The 14,963-nt window shown below is 50.9% G+C and overlaps 6 protein-coding genes across 6 annotated transcripts; 4 read left to right on the forward strand and 2 right to left on the reverse strand.

Moving 5' to 3' along the window:
• The first annotated feature begins 109 nt into the window (after positions 1–109).
• Positions 110–2,393, forward strand: BDW74DRAFT_26921 (serine/threonine-protein kinase). Its single transcript, XM_073732372.1, has 3 exons — positions 110–768; positions 815–2,129; positions 2,182–2,393. Exons 1-3 carry the CDS (start codon positions 204–206, stop codon positions 2,267–2,269), a joined length of 1,968 nt encoding a protein of 655 aa, XP_073583338.1. The 5' UTR covers positions 110–203; the 3' UTR covers positions 2,270–2,393.
• Positions 2,394–2,444: 51 nt separating this feature from the next.
• Positions 2,445–3,255, reverse strand: BDW74DRAFT_154245 (uncharacterized protein). The gene is made up of 2 exons (XM_073724651.1): positions 3,101–3,255; positions 2,445–3,014 (listed from the first exon to the last, which is right to left on the reverse strand). Exons 1-2 carry the CDS (start codon positions 3,113–3,115, stop codon positions 2,598–2,600), a joined length of 432 nt encoding a protein of 143 aa, XP_073583339.1. The 5' UTR covers positions 3,116–3,255; the 3' UTR covers positions 2,445–2,597.
• Positions 3,256–5,783: 2,528 nt separating this feature from the next.
• Positions 5,784–8,000, reverse strand: nimA (serine/threonine protein kinase nimA; the record flags this gene model as incomplete). The annotated part of the gene is made up of 3 exons (XM_073726795.1): positions 5,784–7,778; positions 7,832–7,884; positions 7,949–8,000. The coding sequence occupies 3 exons, from the start codon at positions 7,998–8,000 to the stop codon at positions 5,784–5,786; spliced, it is 2,100 nt and encodes a 699-aa protein (XP_073583340.1).
• Positions 8,001–8,593: 593 nt separating this feature from the next.
• BDW74DRAFT_185529 (ankyrin repeat and BTB/POZ domain protein) lies at positions 8,594–10,916 on the forward strand (the record flags this gene model as incomplete). The annotated part of the gene is made up of 3 exons (XM_073731054.1): positions 8,594–8,836; positions 8,912–8,997; positions 9,055–10,916. 3 exons carry the CDS (start codon positions 8,594–8,596, stop codon positions 10,652–10,654), a joined length of 1,929 nt encoding a protein of 642 aa, XP_073583341.1. The 3' UTR covers positions 10,655–10,916.
• Positions 10,917–14,219: 3,303 nt separating this feature from the next.
• Positions 14,220–14,710, forward strand: BDW74DRAFT_27002 (uncharacterized protein). The gene has a single exon (XM_073732373.1). It carries the CDS (start codon positions 14,313–14,315, stop codon positions 14,583–14,585), a length of 273 nt encoding a protein of 90 aa, XP_073583342.1. The 5' UTR covers positions 14,220–14,312; the 3' UTR covers positions 14,586–14,710.
• On the forward strand, positions 14,669–14,902 carry BDW74DRAFT_178710 (uncharacterized protein; the record flags this gene model as incomplete). Its single annotated transcript, XM_073729261.1, has 2 exons — positions 14,669–14,803; positions 14,864–14,902. 2 exons carry the CDS (start codon positions 14,669–14,671, stop codon positions 14,900–14,902), a joined length of 174 nt encoding a protein of 57 aa, XP_073583343.1.
• Between the last annotated feature and the right edge of the window lie 61 nt (positions 14,903–14,963).

The following is a 14,963-nucleotide window of genomic DNA, read 5'->3' on the forward strand; positions in this document are numbered from 1 at the left end:
CGGCCTCCATCCATCAGCTGCTATTTGTTTACCTATCCTCCGATCCCGGTGTAACTCACGTTTCTTCAAAGAATTGACGCTTGACCCCTCTCGCTGGCGCCGCGTGGATCGAGTGTCCCACTGATTGTCGGCGACGAGGCGCGCGCTCGCCACGCTGTTCTCCAAGAAATTCACAACACCACTTTTACAACCTTCATGCCATCATGACTCTCGATTTCGACTCCAAAGAGCGCTCCAACTTCCGCCTCCCTCACTTCCCTCCACCTCTCCACACTCGCTCCGGCAATGAAGCGTTTGATCGCCCCTCAACTCCCCGCGACGATGGCTTCACCAGTCCAGTTTCGACTCCGCTAGGAAGTCCAAGCAAAAATCGCATGCCGCCAGGTGCTCTGGATTTGCCCAGTATTTTCGATAACGCTCTGAAACTACAGCCTTCATCTCCTACCAAGAACACGCATAACACTTTTAATCATCCCATGTTCACACAGCCCAACAAAAGTGCTGAGAACTTCAATGAGAGTGTTATCCGCCCGGCCAGCCCGAGTAGGAGAACCAAGAATGAAAACACTTTACCGCAATCGACTGCCCTAGCTAGGGATCTCGGTCGCAATCCAGCTGCTGCGGCCATTTCTCGCCAAGAACAATATCACACTCGTGATTTGGAAAGTGTGCAGAGGCGCCAGGTGCCAATGCGGGGATTGACGCCCGAAGAACTAGAAAAACTTCAAAAACCCCGGGTAAAGCGACTCGTCAATGTCACCCAGCTATGTAAGTCGACATCAATTGTCTTTCAGTATTTCTTCTAATTTGACAGATTTCCTCGACTATTATTTTGACCTTTTGAGTTACGTCCACAACCGTCAAAACCGTTATTCCCAGTTTTGCTCCGCGAACCCCGAACCTCCAGCGACACCGATCGAAGAGTATGAGCCCGCTTTATCGAAATATCTGGGTCGGGAACGGGCCCACCTCCGCAAGCGTCGTACCAGACTTCGACAGGGGGATTTCCAAATTTTGACACAAGTCGGTCAGGGTGGATACGGACAGGTGTACTTGGCATCGAAGAAGGATACAAAAGAGGTGTGCGCTCTCAAGGTGATGAGCAAGAAACTGCTCTTCAAGCTGGATGAGATTCGGCACATCCTCACCGAGCGCGACATCTTGACAGCAGCGAAGAGCGAATGGCTGGTCAAGCTTTTGTACGCGTTTCAGGATGAGACTCAGATTTACTTTGCCATGGAGTTCGTGCCTGGAGGTGATTTCCGGACTCTGCTCAACAACACTGGCGTACTGCACAACCGCCACGCTCGCTTCTATGTGGCCGAAATGTTCTGCTGCATCGACGCTTTGCATGCACTTGGCTATATCCACCGTGATCTGAAACCGGAGAACTTCCTGATTGATTCGATTGGCCACGTGAAGTTGACTGACTTTGGTCTCGCTGCGGGTATGCTCAATCCTCGCAAAATCGAGTCGCTGCGTGTCAAACTGGAAGAGGTGGGAAGGACTCCGGTACCGTTCGGCCGCCCAATGGAACAGCGGACGATGGCCGAGCGCCGACAGGGGTATCGCAGCTTGCGGGAACGTCAGGTAGACTACGCCAAGTCTATTGTCGGCTCGCCAGACTACATGGCGCCGGAGGTCCTCAAGGGTGAGGAATATGACTTCACCGTGGATTACTGGAGCCTGGGATGCATGCTTTTTGAGGCGTTAGCAGGCTATCCACCATTTGCCGGTTCGACGGTTGATGAGACATGGCAAAACTTGAAGAATTGGCAGAAGGTGCTCCGCCGACCTGTCTATGAAGACCCCAACTACTTCCTTTCAAAGCGAACATGGAGCTTCATCACTACCTTGGTTTCATCGAGAGAGAATCGGTTCAAGAATATCAGCGAAATCCATGCGCACGATTATTTCGCCGAGGTGGATTTTGACCGCTTGCGCGAGCAACGTCCACCTTTTGTGCCCCAGCTGGACTCGGAGACAGATGCGGGCTACTTTGACGATTTTGACAACGAGGCTGATATGGCGAAGTACAAGGAGGTACACGATAAGCAGCGCGCCCTGGAGGAAATGGCCGATCGTGATGACAAGATGGCTAAGGGGCTGTTTGTCGGTTTCACATTCAGGTTCGTAGTCTTCCCTTTTTTCCTTTGAAATGACAAGTCTAACTCGCGGCAGGCACCGCAAGCCCAACATTGACGGAACCGGCCGTGTTTCTCCACGCAAGCCGATACCGACGGAGGAGGCCTTTGGTACTATATTCTAGGCCTCTGCCCACTCCATGGACTCATTTTTCATCGCAGTGGTCCGGACAAGCTGGTCTTGGATGGCCATTATCTCATTAAATGTCCTAATGCATAGCTGATACGGTTGAACGGAGTTGAGTTGTATGATAAACGATACCTAAATAGTTAAGGATGTGAACCCAACAAACAACCGTAGCTATTATCATTGCGGTCGTCACCGCTTCTCCTGCTAATACCTCAAAGGTAGGAATTTGAGCGGCGAGTATCATGAGATCATATTCCCAATGCAATACAAGTACATCCATTGCCAGTCCCACAGGGCTTCATCCCCTCATCTGTGTAAGCCACCTAATTCCCCTCCGCCTGCCTCACCATCTTCAAGATCTGACTCTCGTTATCCCCGACAACCGCCTGCCCATTCGTCCAGTCCACCGTAACTGGCCTCACAAACCGCCCGCTATCCTCCTTGAACCGCTTCACCGCATCCTCCGCATCCTTGGCGCCCTGGATAATCTCGCTGACGACGTACCGCGCACCCCCCTCTTTACCGCCCCCGCTGGGATCACCCGTAACGTACTCGATGATATTGCGCAGCTGGTCTGTTGTTGGTGGGGCTGTTGTCACCTCGAGCTGGAACTCGCCGCGTCCGATGGGCGTTGAGGCATTTGAGGCTGCTGCTGAGGCGCTCTTGAGGATGTTGTAGGCTGTTGTGCTCTTTGCGGAGGAGGGGGTGTGGAAGAGGGTTATTGGGTCGAGGGATTTGGGCTGGATGATCGCTGTTAGTTTGTTTGGTGCTTGATTGGTTTGAGGGGTGAAGGAGGGAGAGAAGGGCGGGGAAATGGGGGTCTTACGAAGCGGAACACCATCTTGACTATTTTATCTGAAGGATTTGCGTGGTATCGGTGTAGATTAGCTGCAATTGGTGTCGATAGGTGGAAGCGTGGTCGCTGATGTTCGGAGAGCACGGTCGGCCGAGGGTGAGTCAGGTGGTTGTTGATTACGTCATATCTTTCGGGGTCCCCTTTCGTCTATGGAGTAACTAAACTAGTACTAGCGCGTATTGTGAGGATTAGACGCGATGCGCGTTTTTTATGTCTATACTTTCTGAATCACAGCATTGATTGTGCTTGCCAAATGCAATGGCAGATTCCTAGTGCTCTTGGTCCCTTGTGGTCAGTGCCATCTACGACCAGGGCGGGACATATCCCCGCCTAGCCTGTCACAGCATGGCATCAGGCATAAGTGTCAGAATCACTAGCAGTTTAGGTGCTAATGAGCATTTCCTCCAGCTAGTGGGATTCACTGCTCCAGACTCGCTATTCGACTCTCTACCTTCACACTCTACTGAGTGCCTAAGCCTGAGCCTGCAGCAGGTATCCCACTCTGTAGATGCAGGTACGGTATCCAGCTGCTTCCATCTGAGTCACGACCAATCCCAACCTAACTAACCAAACCTGAAGACAAAGATACAGAGACCAATGTCCCTTTATCTGTTGTCTTCAAGTCGCAGTCAAGCTGGGATAGTCGGGACCCAGATGTAAAGCAGCTGGACGTTGGGGAAGAAGTTGAGAGAGTTGGAGGGGATGAAGAGCATTATATAGGCCGTGGACAATGTTCTGGATGGGTCTGTTGGCTTAGGAAGCGGTCGAATATTCTGGGACTTACGGGCGAGATATCCTTATTTTGGTACTTAGACAGCGTGGAGGTTGGGTCTGGTTTAGTAAGAAGCTCTAGTCATTCTCCCTATCCTTCCCCCCATTAGAACCATCGACAAGGTCATTCAAAGGCCTTATAAGCGGCGGGCTCTACGGACAGATGATTTCGCGAGATCGGGTTTCTAGGCCGTTTATCACATAGAAATTGTGACTGAACAGTATGCTATATGTTTGAGTATGGCAAAGGGGCTTGCAAAGCAGGTCGAAAATGCAGCTCAGGGGACGAAGGCACGCCCGTCTTCTATCCGGCTTAGACATTACTCAGCTCTCTAGAAGCCTCACCATTATTGGAGTAGATGGTCGGATTGTATTCCCGGGCTCGTGGTGCAGGTCACACCTGATCAAAGCTTATTCTGGGGATTCTTGCCCTAACTCTCTCGTAACCCTACCTGGGCCTTGCTTGCTATGCATACGCTTCACCATATGCCTCGAAGACGATGGATAAACAGTTCAGTAATGCTATAGTGTAGTTTCAGTCACAATCGTGCCTTTTCCGCGACGATAGACTAGATATATAGGCAGAAGTGCCCCGTTCGCCGAGCCTACCCTGCCCTAAGTGTGAAGATTCACGTGCATCAACCACATCAACTCTCGTGGTGATGCTCACTGACTCCCAAGCTTAAGTCCGCGCTCATATCCTACTGCCCTATTCGTCAAGATCCATGTTGGCATGGGAGTTATCTCCATTACCAGGTCAGAACCATGCAGCCCGCCAACCTGAGAAGCACCTGCAGGTACTTCTCCCTCTCGGCCAGTCTGGGACGCCACGCGGAATCTACACTCAATGGGTGTATCGGTATTCGGTACTTGCCTCTCTAGTGCTGCCAATGACTATGATCAACTGCGACACTATGGCTGTCTGGGCTTTGCCAGCCGAAGATGGGACCTTCTGGTCAACTATTCAGCATTCCACAAGTAGGATCTACCTGGATGAGGGCGGGCGACCAAGGAAAACCAGCACACTCTCAATAATCGATAGGATCATTTACAACACGAGGCGGATTATGGCATAGGCGGCCTTCTCGGTCTGTTCCTTCAATGCGACACATGTGCCTTGCATCTTTATGCCCCATCCTACTATTTAGAGGACGAGTATAAGCTTGGAATCTTTTCGGTGGCTAGAGAGGGGAGAGAAGTATTCTAGCTCGAGTTGCAGTCCCTCGGTACTAAAACAGTATGAGAAGATTCTAGGTGGTAAATTCAAACAGCAAGGCGCGAGCCTCAGCACTGATTTAAGCCATCTAATTAAGGAGAAGGTGTATGTATGATACAAATGCACATACATACAAGTCAAAACCCACTAACCCAAGACCCAAGGTACGTTGTATGAACGCCGCCGTCAAACACCGGGATATAGAGGAGAAAAGGAAAAGGGAAGGAAAAGGAAATGTACAATCCAAAAGAGTGGACAGTCAGCCTCAACGGTTCAGGAGCCAGCCAACAAGGGCGTGCCACTGCTAGACAAGAAGAGATCTAGACAAAATCAGAGTAGCTGTACAGAGCAATCAATCAATAAGGCAAAGGTCGTCACTGCATTAGACAAAGGAAAGGTGCTTGTGTATCGCGGTAGGAAAGACAATTCTCCACAAAGATGCAGCAGCGCAAGAAATGCATCGTTGCCCATGACTTGCATGGTCTCGCTCTTGAATGTATGCCGCCCAACCATAACTCCAAGAAATGATTTATTATTAAATGGGCCATCGACCCGTGGGAATCAAACTGCTTTCGCGGATCAACCGCAAAAAGAAATATCGCACAAACTGCATATCCGAAGTACAGCTGCTGCAGAGTGTCGCAAGGAAAGGACCGTTGGATCAAGCTACCGCAGGTTGCGAATAACCTTGCGTCCACGTGCTAGAAAAGGACTCGGCATCTCGTCTCGTTCAGGATCCCAGACCGCAGGTGGTTCACGATCAGAGGACTTCAAAGGAACAGAGCAGGCGCCGCGGGAATCACTAGCACAGCGCTTGACTTCATCAATAGGACGGCCACCAGCACGTGCTTGCGCAAGCTCGACCAGCGTCCTACCGCCCATGTTACGCTGCATGACAGCCTTGAACATCTCATCGCCACCGTTCGCTTTCGACGGACTAGACCTTGTGCCACTCTTGCGGGTTGGTGATCCCGCATCAGCAGCAAGGTTGGCGGATGATGGGATCTTAGACAATCGCCGATGAGGCGACCGTGACTTTGACTCTTTCACATCAGGGGCCGACATTTGAGGTAGCCGCGAAGGGTTAGCCGGGAAGAGAGGAGGCTGGGTGCTCAGCTTCTGCATCAGCGCTGTCGTGTTCTGGCGCAGAAGCGGGCGAGACGGAGCTTTGAATGGATCAGGCTTAACCTTAGGACGAGTGGGCGAGGGAAGTTCTGGGGTGTCATCCTCGTCATCTGAGTATGCCAGGGTGGGCTCAAACTTGGGGCGCTTCCTTTCCCCTTCGGCAAATATGTTTTTCCCAGAATATGTTGCAGAGGTGCGGCGAGGCGACAGAGAAAGAGACGCGATGGAGATGGGAGAAGGCTCGGCCATCTGAATGTCCATTGGGGAATCAACAACCGTTTTAGATCTTGTGAATGGAGTACGTGACTCCTTCTTTGGCAGCTTGGCAGCTTTGTTTGTGGGAGATTCTAGCGACAATTGACTGATATCTGTGCTTGAAGGAATGTCGGAGTCCTCGCTGTTGGTGGTCGATGTCCGCGAGCTGGTTGCACTCGAACGAAGACTAGTGTCCTCGCGGTAGTTGGCGTTGCGTCTGTACTTTTCGACTTCGTGGGCAACGCGGTCCTGGACCTCGCAATCGAACCGTTTGCGGAGTTTATCCAACTCGCTTTGAACCTGGCGGTCAATCTCCAGTCTTGCCTTTACCTCCCACTCTCGCCGGATGGAACTCTCGAGCTCGGATCGAATTTGCTGCTTTTCTTTTTCGAGCTTAGCGAAGGCTTGTTCCACGTCCTTTGCTTTTTGCATCATAGCCTCTTCTCGCTTCCGGGATGCTCGGGATATGTTGTTCAGCTCCACTTCCTTACGCATCAAACGAATGACGGGAGTATTGATCAGAGAAGCCGTGTCGGGGCGGTGATCAGGATTGACGCGCAGGCAGCTCGCAATAACGTTCTTCAGCTCTGAGGAGTAGAAATCGGGCAAAGGAGCGAATTTCCCTTCACGGATCTTCTGGACGAGTTGGATGTGTGTGCGCGCATTGAAAGGCGGTTCTCGTTGACAGAGCTCGTACATAATACATCCAACAGCCCAAATATCGGAACGTAACGTGTACTTTTCAGCAGCACAGATCTCAGGCGACATATAAAATGGTGTTCCGACATATGTGGAGGCAAAATCGTGAGAGTGCATTAGCTTGGACAAGCCGAAGTCACCCAGCTTGACGGTGTTGTCTGACCCGAGGAAGATGTTTTCGGGTTTCAGGTCACGATGCAGGATAGTCATCTGTGCCTGTTTGCCTTTGAGACCCGACGGCTTTGGAGGGGGTCCTAATAGATTGGATCCCACTTCCGCTGGATCCGTACCGTAGTGACACCGATATAACGCCGTAACGAGCTGCGAGAGGATGCGCCATACGAAGTCTTCCTCAGCGTATTTGTTCGTCCGTTTTAGGTTCTTGATGACCATGCTCAAGTCGCCTCCACCACAGTATTCCATGTACAGATATAAATCTTGGCTTGCTTTGAGGTGCTCACGGTGGTAGTAGGCAACGATGTTCGGATGTCGCAGGGAACTCAGGATGTTGAACTCGGCCGTCAACTGCTCTCGTTCTTTCGTGGACATCTTGATGTAGTTGATCTCTTTTCGGCAAAGAATCTATAGTGTTCCTTGTAAGTATGTTACACCACAGGCCCGCAGATTTGTCTTACGAAGCCGTCGGTTTTTCGTTTCACTTTGCGAATGATGCCAAAGGAGCCGCAGCCTAGAGAGGTAGCTGTTAGCATAAAGGTCTTCCCAAGTCCTTGATGAAGACAGGAATGCTATACCAATCTTCTCCAGCACCTCATACTTGTCTGCCTCCGCCAGTGCGATTGCCATTGTGGCCGCTTAGGAGTGATCGAGTGTCGCTTAGTAGGTATAGGTAGGTAATCGAGGGAGGGTAGAAGAGAATGGCACAGGTGAGGATCCTGGCTCATTGACGACTCGGTCCGGGTTGGGCGTTTCCTGCTGGTTAGTAGTCGGGGGAGTGGGATCAGATCATGGAGAAGGTTGAAGCTTTCAAGAAGCCGGTATTGAATGGGCTTCGGGGTGAATGTTTGGAGCGGATCCGGTTGCTGAGCAACGGGAAGCTCTGCACAAAGCCTTATCTGCATACAGAAGGCGGTGGAGTCCAGGGCGGCAGACATGGAGAGCATCATCATTGAATCATGGTGGTGCTGCAGAGAACCTGCATCCCTTCATGTGAAGAAAGCACAATATACAAGGAACATTGTCAAATGATCAACTCAGTGTAGTTGTTTTCCTCAATGATGAGGCTGCAAGGAACAAACCAAGCTTGTTTATATCAACCTTGGAAAGCCCCTTTCGGTGGCCGGTTTCTACACGTGATCTGTCTTATCGATAAGCAATCGCCTGTCCCGCATTTGTCTCCGAACTCTCCGCCACCATTGAGCAGATTCAACTCTTTCGCCATGGAAGAAAAGGAAGAAAGGACCGTCCTACGCAAAGATCAATTGGAGATCAGCTTGCATAATGAGAAGAAATTGATTCAGGAGGGAACGATCATCGACGAGAATCCCCTCGACCTGAGCGAGCCGTTTCGGGAACTCTGTGAAGCTTGCCGTAAGGGGGATCTTAAAGTCTGTCAGGAGAAGATCACGGAGGGGGTCAATATCAACGCACGGGATCCTTACGATTATACTCCCTTGATCTTGGTGAGTAGCTCTTTGTTTGTTGTTATGATTTTCAAAGTTCGTCCATGGCCGGTGAAGCAGTAACTGACGGCTCAGGCGAGTCTCTGTGGCCACTACGAAGTCGCCCAGCTGCTTCTAGAGTCAGGGGCTCTATGTGAACGAGATACTTTTCAAGGAGAGAGGTTCGTCACCTTGATTATCTTCTTACCGGCGCCTTTACTAACTTCTAGTCATGGCAGATGTCTATATAATGCATTGAACGACCGTATACGGAATCTGCTTCTCGAATACGACTATTCCAAATCATCTGACCCTCTTCAGCCTCTGGCCGCCCATACCGCTTCACTGCTGGTGCGGGAAGAACCCAAGACCTTTGATATAGAGGTAGTTGCGGGCGACGAGACTCTATATTTGCATAAGTTCGTACTCGCCGCTCGGTCACCATATTTCCGTCAGAAGTTGAAAGCCTCTCCCGAGACCACGTCCTGGAAGCTTCCGAGTACCATACCCCCGCAGGCTTTTGGAACAGCGATCAAATATCTATACCTCGGAGAGCCTCCGAGAGACTTGAGAAGCGGTCCGGGAACAGGGTTCACAGAGTCAGAAGTTTTCGCGGGAATCAACAAGATTGCCAAATATCTTGAGATTGATACTCTTGTGGATAGCATACTTGACAGCGGTGACCGAAGGCTAGCTCGACAGAGGCGAACAATGGAAATTGCGCGAGGGCGTGATCAGCTGGAAGAATGGTTCCGCGAGAATGTTCTTCGGAACAAGATAGAGATCGACACAGCCAAAGTCAACGATATCAAGTGGGATCACAACAACCCCATCTTTGCGGACGTTATACTTCAAGCCGACGAATTACCAGAGGACGACCTTGACGGAGAAGAGGTTGGCTCCACGGGCCTTCCCATCGGGCCCATTGAGTCTTCTGGCGCTACCAAATCACGAAAGTCGGTTCTATTTCCATGCCATCGAGCGATGTTGCTACGATCTGAGTTCTTCCAGACCATGTTCAATTCGCCCTTCCGCGAAGCTCAAATGAGGGATCACCTCCATATCATTCCAGTGGATTGCTCTCCGGATGTTCTAGAAATCATTTTGACCTTTTTATACACTGAAAGAGCAGATTTTGCGCTTGACGTCTCTGTTGAAGTGCTTTTTGCGGCAGATATGCTCTTCATTGAGAAACTGAAAACGAAGGCCGCCGTGGTCATCAGCACTCTGGGCAGTGGTAGCATGTCACAAGCGGAGGCTGCGAAGACCACCCAAGGAAGCGCTGAAGAGGATATAGATATTTACGCCATTATCCGTGCCGCGTGGATGACTCGCGTGCAGCGGCTGGAGGAGTTCGTCGCTCGTTACTTTGCCTACCGTCTTGAGGCCCACATCGACTCACCTGAATTTGCAGATCTAATCCAGGAATCAGCGTCCCGTATCCAAAAACGACAAGAGACCGATTCTATTGAGTTGCTAGACGATATCAGATTCTATCTCAATGAACGATTCAGGTTGAGGTTTGACGATGCGGGCATTGACGAGTTGATGGAGGAATCTGCACAGCAGCAGCTCGCCGACCAGGTTGCGACAGGGGAAGGTCTTGAGAAGGTCACCAGTGGGGTGGAGCAAATCGACCTTGCTTCAGGAGTCCCTACCCAGATCAATGGCGATCGATTGCCTGAGCCTCCTGCTGTGAACGGACAAGGTCACCATCCCGTCATCCGGACATTGGACGGAGAGATTGCAGACGACGAACTCAGCAGGGACGCAATCAACTATCAAATATTGATGGAGAAGCTCGACCAGATTTTAGAACGCCTGAACTTGGACGCATAAGCTGCTCTAACCTCCCAACTGCTCCCCACAGAAACAATGAGTTGACGATTGACGATATGACGCCGGTATATACATCACATTGATCCCATGCCAAGATATAAACAAATAGAAAGCGATAGATTCGGAAATGGGTACATACTGCTCAAAATACAATGTTCGATCTCTTTGCGCACAGAAACGGCTATGCCTATATGTTCAGGCTTCAGAATTTTATATTGTTCATATTCATCTCACTTCAACACAGGTGTGAGGACGCAGTACTCAACACTTCAGGGCGCATATGTTCACGTCTTATTTACTCCAGAGACCAGCCTATATCTCAACTTACCATTTCTTTAGGGCGATAGAGCAACAGGTGATTACTCTATCTCTATTTCGTGATAAGCACCATGGTCAACCCCAACAATATCAAGCCCCGGCCTGCGGAGACAACTGCGTTACGAGTGTATTGACCAGAGTCAGAGGTTAACAAACAAAGATCTATTTGTGCTGCTAGTCTACTGACTGAGTAGTTTTCTACATCATGGCATGTTCTCGAGCAACAATCATCATGCGCCCCGGGCCGCAGAGTCAGTGCGATCCTTCGAGACGCCTAGTGCGTACTTGCTCCTTTTCTATTCGAGAAGCACGTACACGAGCCAAAGTCAAATGGTTTCAAGGTTTACAAAACGGGCATCAAAGCCGTGAAGCCGTAATCTTCTTGATGGAGCATCCACCCTGGCGAACCTGACACGGAAAATGTCGCAGCAGGATGTGATTCAGCTTCATTATGCAGCGAAGTGATAGGGCTTGCATATCATGCTGGAACTGCTTGTAAATACTCCGATACTTGTCGGATTCTTGATCTTCTAGATTGGTCGTCGGACAATCAGCGCAGCCTATGCAAGATTCACAAGCCAAACCAAAACCCAGAAATTACTCGCAGCGAGGCGGACCGCGCAGGATGCCACCCCACGATATTTGACTTTTGCTGCTCGGACATGTATGCATTCTGAGCGTGTATTGAATGTTACGGTGTGCTCATGGCGTGGGATGATAGACGCTGGTTCTCCGCACAGCCAACCAGTATCCAACGCATTGAGATCATACATTGAGAAGGGGCCACTTCAGGAAGATCTGTGTCTGTTCAGATGCTACTAACCTTAGGCGATGAGGCACATCAGCCTACCTGGCGACCAACCGCTCGCGGAAAAGTGGACAAGGGAACCTAATCCTGCAGGTTTGAAAATCAGAGCGCGAATACTCCGGTGATCACTAAGGCTGATTGGCGATCTGATATTCTGGCCCCTTCTTTTTTCTCCTATTGCATCCTGCCTGCCACAGCAATCGGGCATTACCGTGGCGGATCGCCCTCGAAATGCATGGTCAATCTGGGTCGGAAGTTTTACTTGCCAATCAGCAGCTTTGGAAGATAGACAATGGTCGATGTTGGGCGTCAACACGGGCCACCGCTATTCGTGTGGATGACCGCCGTGACCTCCTCCAACTTTATCCCGAGGTAGACTCGGTGGATTGCCACGACACACAGCGAACATCTTGATCTCGCGCCGCCAAAAGCCGGTCGGCAGCTAAGAATCGACGAGTCGACGGTGGGCTCGCAATTGATGTGCTTGATGTGTCCCCACTGATTTGCTCCAAGAGGCAGATCGCCACAGCCACCGCTTCTAGGTGTGTGGGGGAGACAGACTGATTGGCGCGAAATTTTGCGATTCGGTAGCCGTTGAGCCATATGGCAATGACTCAGGTATGACTTTACGCTCGGATGGTCGCTCATACTCCGTATTACGTCTGAGCGGGACATGGGAGAGCGGTTACAGGTTTCAAGCTTACTCCGTACGGGGCACATTTGGAGAAGTTCTCTCATTTCGCGCGCAGGCCTGGTATCAAAGCTGACGCCATCGTGGGATTGACGGCGGGGTTCAAGCTGAGGGGCAAACGATTGACCATCAAACGGTTTGACTCGCCTCCCAGTAGTGTGCGGCAAACTAACTCGATACGGCAGTAGTCGTCTGTATGGTAAATCATGAGGCCGGGCGCTCGCCATCATGCAGCAGGATCCTGGCGGCTTATCGTACAACAAGACAAGAGACAGCGGATGATTCATCGGTGTGCTTGGACGGCCTTGCGTCCGATACGCATGCAAGGCTGCACTCGACCCCATTGATATTCGCCTCTCTAAGCAAAGAAGACATCACTGTGGAGTATTTTGGCTCGACGATGTCATGCCTTTGCAACGACCTTGAATCTTTAACTTTGAGTGCTACTCAGTAATAAGATGGTCGCTTATTATAGCCCACACTCGGCGGACAGGGATTCTCAGACCAGGTGATGCAAAGCAAATGCGGGCGTTTGGAGTCGTCCAAGTCACTACTCCGTACCAGGCGTCTGGTAATCTATTCCAGGATTGTCTTCGGCGCCTCCCTCTCTTTCGAGTCTTGTCATCCGTTCCAGACATCTATCCGCGACAAAAGGATGATCTCCGGTGTGACAACGGACAACAGCTTTGTGCCTATCATGACACAATGCAATCTTCCTTCCGTCCGCCACTCCGTTCCTCAAGAAGACATGCTGACGGGGATTGTGCGTCGATTGTCTGTTTGTCAAGTAGGAGCTCGACGTCCATTAAATGAGAGTAAGCAGAAGGATGAAATCGGGTGGTTACTGGCACCTCAGCTCGGTGCGCTAGCTGTAGCTCATACTAACGTCGAGCAGGATTGGCTACAGCTAACCTTACATATAGTGAAGCAAATTGCATACTCGATGAATGGTCGATAGACGGTGCATCTCGTCTCAACGGGGCTCCTGGCGCTCAGTCAGGGGAGATTTAGCCTATGCACTATACGGAGGATCTCGGTATTACCCAAGGATCAGAGCTACATTGGCACGACACTAGGATGCTCTGACCAAATCCTTCTGGACCCCCACGAAGAGACGCAAACCAGCCCTGCGATATGCAGGAGACGACTGGGGATGTTGCTGCCTGCATGCCTGCTTTGCAACCCCGTATCTACTCCGTACTCCGTAACTCTGCTCGCCAAACAACAATTACACATTTGTTCAAACTTCGAGCCAGCGAGTAAGACCTCGTATTATGGCTAGGATATCGATTCCTGACGCAGTGAGGGTTTCGCCAGGTGATCAATCTTCAAATTACCCTCTGCTGGAAAATAACTCAACTTTTGGGCCCCTGCAACATTATCGTCGGTCTGACGACGCCCGTATTAGCAGCAGTTGTCGCTTCAAGCCGACTGTTTGCACTTATGTAGTCCACATCTGTGGCATAGGCAGAGACAGGACGACTTTACGGAGTACAACATGCGCAAACCAACAGTACAGAGTAGAGAGAACAGCCACAGCCAAGTGCGAATGCTCCATGATCACATGGTGCAGGCGGAACAGCAGCCAAGCCTGTTGCAGATTGCAGCATGCCAGCAGTGCAGCTTGCTTGCGCTCTACTGCACCTCGAGTCTGAAAAGCACAGTTATGGCCGCGCACGGAGCTCATTCCAGTTCCTGGCCGTGGACGAACCACTGCCAGCGGTAAGAGAGGGGCTGAAACAGCAGTGATTCCTCAATGCAGTCCTCATCACATCTAAATATATGACCCATGATCACAAACCCCTGTCTGACGAGCGGCTATCAGTCCGTTGGAGAAGCTAATGCACCCTTTGGGATCTGGGCAGCTAAGCTTCCTATCTGTGTGGCTGGGCCGGTTAGCTGAGATGCGAATCACTCCCTGGCCCTGCTGCGTCGGAAAATTGCGGGTCAAAGCCGTTTGCGGGCGCATGGGCTACTGCTTGAGCGTTTATTGCTCCCTCACAATGCACATTATTGAGATCACAAACAGAAGCAAGCTGCCTGCATTGCATAACAATGGCTTAGTGATGATGATGATCAGTCACACGGATACGATATTTCCGGCTCCCGACTGAGTAGGTACCTGGCCCTTGCGCAAAAGACGTTGGAACGGTTGAACACGACGACAGCTTCCGTTCCGCCCTTCCAGAAAATCACGATGAAAGCCCGTTTAGCCGATTATCCTCGAAATATCCAGTATGGACACACCTCCGTCTGGACTCTGGAGACTGAGACTGGAGACTCTGGAGCCCCGAACCGCAGCCTGGAACCAGAACCAGAACCAGAACCAGGAGTGTGTCTTGGTCTGGTCTTGGGCCTGGCAGGATGATGCACGGGTCTAATTTGGCGCAAGTCCCCCGTTGTCGATCCCTCCGAGACCTCCTGGACCTGATGATGGAGCCCCTTCGGTCGAATTGGCCCCCCAAACTATATTATACGAGCAGAATCAAAGC

The sequence above is a fragment of the Aspergillus multicolor genome, assembly GCF_047715735.1.
Source record: "Aspergillus multicolor strain CBS 133.54 unplaced genomic scaffold BDW74scaffold_14, whole genome shotgun sequence".
In the NCBI taxonomy this organism is placed as follows: domain Eukaryota; kingdom Fungi; phylum Ascomycota; class Eurotiomycetes; order Eurotiales; family Aspergillaceae; genus Aspergillus; species Aspergillus multicolor.

What these genes read in the sequence shown, in the direction of transcription:
- BDW74DRAFT_27002 (XM_073732373.1), top strand. Translation starts at nt 14,313, where the DNA reads ATGCACCCTTTGGGATCTGGGCAGCTAAGCTTCCTATCTGTGTGGCTG.
- BDW74DRAFT_26921 (XM_073732372.1), top strand. Translation starts at nt 204, where the DNA reads ATGACTCTCGATTTCGACTCCAAAGAGCGCTCCAACTTCCGCCTCCCT. An exon ending in CGTCAATGTCACCCAGCTAT is followed by an intron (nt 769 to 814) that starts GTAAGTCGACAT and finishes CTAATTTGACAG; the next exon opens with ATTTCCTCGACTATTATTTT. An exon ending in TTTGTCGGTTTCACATTCAG is followed by an intron (nt 2,130 to 2,181) that starts GTTCGTAGTCTT and finishes AACTCGCGGCAG; the next exon opens with GCACCGCAAGCCCAACATTG.